This window comes from Octopus bimaculoides, chromosome 21 (genome assembly GCF_046866305.1).
Source record: "Octopus bimaculoides isolate indiv1 chromosome 21, ASM4686630v1, whole genome shotgun sequence".
NCBI lineage: Eukaryota > Metazoa > Mollusca > Cephalopoda > Octopoda > Octopodidae > Octopus > Octopus bimaculoides.
The window spans coordinates 24,753,829-24,758,828 of record NC_142948.1 but is presented as its reverse complement, the minus strand read 5'-3'; the positions used below and the strand labels follow the sequence as shown (position 1 = coordinate 24,758,828).

Below are 5,000 nucleotides of genomic sequence, written 5' to 3'. Positions count from 1 at the left end.
CAAAAACAGTTAAATAAATAAAAAATAAAATAGCATAGCTATGTACAGACGTGGCTGAGTAGTTAAGAAAGTCACTTTGCAACCATGTAGTTTTGTGTTCATTCCCACTGCGTGGCACCTTGTCCAAGTAACTTCTACTATAACTCTGAGCTAACCAATTCCTCGCGCGTGGATCTAGTTGACGGAAACTATGTGGATTGCCATATATATATATATATATATATATATATATATATATATATATATTAAGGTTTGCTTTTATGTGAAGTTATGACAAAAACAATTTTAGATCCATATGATGGATTACTCTATACTCTTGTAGAGTACAAATATATTATTCTTAAACAAGAAAAAGACAAGCAAAAGACACCGATAGAATAAGCATCCGCTAAGTTATAGAGGCGTAAGCAACAAACTCTAGTAAGAAGTGGAGATTAAAACACAAAGACACAAACACGCACGCACGCACACACACACGCACACACACACACACACACACACACACACACACACACACATATATATATATATATATATATATAGTTAAATGAAGAAAAGAAAATGGAAAGTAGGAAGTTATTTATTATTAACAAATTGGTCATCCTTATTTCTTACAGCTGTTTCAATTGATACTCAATAATTTAATTACCAATTTGTAGATTAAATTTGCATTTATGTGACATGAGCATAATTTCATCAGATAAAAAGATGTACCTTCCGATGCGGGCCTATAGGTTCATTTCTACTGAAATGAACTGCATATAACATCGGAAGGTACATCTTTTTCTCTGATGAAATTATGCTCATGTCATATGAATGCAAATTTAATGTACAAATTTGTAATTAAATTGTTGAGTATTAATTGAAACAGCTGTAAGCAGTAAGGATGACCAATTTGTTAATAAAAAATAATTTCCTACATTCCATTTTCTTTTGTTCATTTAACTAGATATAAACTATATGCTTAATATATACTTATTGTTTTAAGGGAATTTCATTCCCCAACAATACTAGGTATTGAAGCATTATTTCCTTGGATGTAGCCATCCCTTTACGAGGTTAACATATCCAATAATTATATATATATATATATATATATAAGGATAAGAACGATATATAAAAATATCGATCTTATCAAGTGGCCAGCATGGGAATAAAAACCATCAAAGGTAACAATTATTTAAAATTATAATTTAGGGTATCTAAGAGATGCCACCATACTGAAAATAGCAGCCAAATCTTGACTCTATACCACAGTCATTTTTTGCTAGTTTATTTTGTTTTCGTCTTCGCTCTTTTGTGCCGTATGAACATTTATTGTGGTATAGAGTCAAGATTTGACTGTTATTTTTCAGCGTGGCGGTATCTCTTGGATACTCTATATTATAATTTATATATACATGTATATATATATGTATGTATATATATATGTATGTATATATATATATATATATATATATATATATATATATATATATATATATATATATATATGGAGTGCTTACATCTGTCAAATTCACTCACTGAGCTATAGTAGAAGAGATTTGCCCACCATACCACGAAAATGGGGATGAAGCTGAAATCATGCATTTGCGAATCGAACTTCTTAACCACGCAGCCTCTTGCTGCTTTGAGTTTCACCTGGAGGCATTCGAAATCTTCAAGCAAGTCGTGCAAGTTTTTCCGACACTTAATACTAAACGGGGGTATGTGTGTGAGTGTGTGTGTGTATGTATGTGTGTGTGTGTCTTTTATTTCCTTTTACATCTGTTTTTTTCTTTCTTCTTTTTTCTTTATTCCTATCCCCCAGATAATCTAGACCCTTTGGCCAATATATTCGGGGACCGGTTTGCTGTGGTGAACCACATGGATACGTCCTTAATTAGGTTCTGTAACGAAATCATTCGAGAGATCAAATACAACAAGCAGATCGCTAATGATGTAGACAACGAGGAGACAAACAATAAGCTACACACCTTGAACCTATACATTATTCTGATGCAACTGGATGATAGCCTCCTCAACCTCTATGTCATCAAATTTGCAGAGTAAGTAACGCAAACACTTTATATATCATTTTTATATATAGTTTCATATAGATTTTTTTTTAGACTCTTTCTATACTTATTACATAGTTTCTAAAAATTAATATGTATATCATGCTGAAGATTTTTAAAAAAAATGAAACGGTGCTAAATGTAATTACTTAAGACTAAAAATTTTAAGATCATATTAAGTATGAAAAAGAGATTTTTTAAAGTTAATATATATTGTATGCATCTTCTTCCTTGATGAAATAATTATCTCCCTTATACAAACTCCCTGCTAGGGGACATGTGTGTGTGTGTGTGTATGGGTTTGTGGATGTTTGTGTTTGAGTGGGTGGGTTTGTGGGTGGATGTGTTTAAAACCGCAAATATTATATAAATTTTCGCATGAACTGCCATATCTAACCTGTCTCTCCATCCTAAGGATGGAGGCCGGATTTACCATATGTTTATATGCTTCGACTACTGGTTTCATATCCTTGAATTCTTGCGAACTACGTCTGCCAACATCATGACATATATCCGAGCCCTCAGAAACAGCCGTCAGGCCTGTAATACAATACCTTCTCCCCTTAATTCTATGCGTTTTTGTACTGTGAAAGTCTACTCTGTTAATATATAAATATTTGTATATCTATACATGAATGTTCATCATCAGAATATTTTCAGTTTTTGTCTTTGTTGTGGAAGGATTTCGACCGCTCCCACCCCCAAGTGACTGAAGATGGACTGTTTCATTGTTATAAAAGAAAGACTTGTGTGCGACTGGCAGTTCGGGTTGGTAAGCAGTTAACTGTAAGCCGTCGGCTGAGAGCGTTGAATCTCGTGTAATAGCAATAGTAGTGCATCGTGTAAATACTTTCTTTACCCCTTGCTTCATTGTATTATATATCCAGCATACAAGGATATAAAAGTGGCGACGAGTTGTTCGAAGCTTGCGCCGGACGTTTAAATTTGTTTATTTTTTATTTTGGTACGAAACCAAAGAAAAAATCGTTTAACACGGAAGATTTATCGGCCGCCATGATGCAGTTACAACAGCAACAGTAGCAGCAACAACGGTAACAACGGCAGCAACTACAACAACAATTACAACAACAACAGCAACAACAAAAAAGCCAACAGTTGCTGGTATTAATGTTGAAGAAGTCTGAAAATACTTCAGGTTCTTATTCGCCAGACAGTGTAGCAAAGTCAATTGAAGAATTCAGCTATAAACCAGAAGAAGGGATCACTTTCTCTGCATATTTTCGAAGATACGAAGAAATCTTTAAAGAAGAGTGTAAAAGTTGGTCCGACGAGAAGAAATACGACTACTTTTAAGAAAGTTATCCCCTGCCGAACACGAAACATATAGTAATTATATTCTGCCGAAGAAACCAGGTGAGATGAAACAATATTTTATCGAAAATACTCAGTGAAAGAAGTTCCCTGTTCAATACGCGTTGGCAATGTTTAAATTTGATCAAAAAAGATGGTGATTTCGTCACTTATGCCGGAATGGTTAATAGAGAGTGAGAAATTCAAATTGAATGAGTTGATCCCGAATATGTTCAAGTGCTTAATTTTTATTCAAGGGCTTACTGCAAACAAAGATGCAGATATACGCTCCTGGATATTAAAGAAAATTAGAACAGGACCGAAATTTAACTTTGCAAACAGTAGCAGAAGAATGTCAGAGGATTATAAATCTACGACATGACGCAGATGAAATTGAAGAGAAAGATAGCGCGCATGTTCAAGCGTGTCGACCGGTAACGAATAAGAAACAAGAGAAAAAAATGTTAAAACCAAAGCCATGTTATGGGGGCAGTGGTCTACAGTTTAGAAATAACTGTCCGTTTAAAAATATAAAATGCTTCAAGTGTGGTAAAATAGGCCATAAAAAGTCGCACTGTAAGACAGAACCTAAAGGGTAATTCAACAGAAAAAATCTCGTAAGCGGATTAACGGTGACAAAAAATACGAACGAGCCTCAGAGGAAATTTGTGTATGTAAAAATTAATAAGTGGAGGCGCAATGGCCCAGTGGTTAGGGCAGCGGACTCGCGGTCGGAGGATCGCGGTTTCGCTTCCCAGACCGGGCGTTGTGTGTGTTTATTGAGCGAAGACACCTAAGCTCCACGAGGCTCCGGCAGGGGGGGGCGACCCTTGTTGTACTCTTTCGCCCCAACTTTCTCTCACTGTTTTCTGAGTAAAGCTGCGATGGACTGGCGTCCCGTCCAGCTGGTGGGGAGGACACATACGCCAAAGAAACCGGGAAACTGGGCCCATGAGCCTGGCTAGGCTTTAAAAGGGCGCATAAATAAAAAAAAATTAATAACACAAACGTAAAGTTACCATTGGATACGGGCAGCAATATCTCGATAGTAAACACCAGAAGACGGAGAACAGAAACTCTGGAATTGAATTCTAAGCGCAAAAGATATCAAAACTCTGAGCGGAGTTCAATTCTCACCCACACCTGCTAGAATACTGCTACTGTTTGTTGTTATAGTTGTTGTTACTTAACCCCAGTTCAATTGTGCTTGAGGCATATTCGAACCTGTGAAAAAGCTATTCACTATGTTTTGTCATGAAGAGAATTTCTCGCTGTAGACATATGGTGTAAATACAGCAAAATCAGCGTGCAGCGCCACCTACCCAGACTGTGAGACGCAAGCGTTTCGGAGTGTTTATCTCCTCTTCAGTCACAGGAACCGGACAAAGTGCGCTGTGAGCTGAAAAGAGCGATTGTCTTTCTTATGATATTCTCGTTATCGTATAATGACTGGTAGCGTACATTGACTGTTAGGAGGCAGTGAAGCAGAACTCCAGAAACTCACCACTAAACTGAAGAAAGTATCAGGAGTATCCGGGCTGGAGATCAGTCCAGAAAAAGAGCAATATTCTAGTTAAAAGAAACTAACATGCTGAACGGAGAGAGACTTGACGAAGTAGGCATCTTCAAGTA

General features: G+C 36.4%; 1 protein-coding gene across 1 annotated transcript in view; it reads left to right on the top strand.

The window, feature by feature from the left end:
- The window catches only part of LOC106872633 (outer dynein arm-docking complex subunit 2), a 261,939-nt gene that overhangs the window by 37,248 nt on the left and 219,691 nt on the right, over nt 1–5,000 (top strand). The window contains exon 4 of the mRNA XM_089338944.1: nt 1,811–2,048. Within this exon, the coding sequence (XP_089195070.1) occupies nt 1,811–2,048 (238 nt within the window). The remainder of the gene's footprint in view (nt 1–1,810; nt 2,049–5,000) is intronic.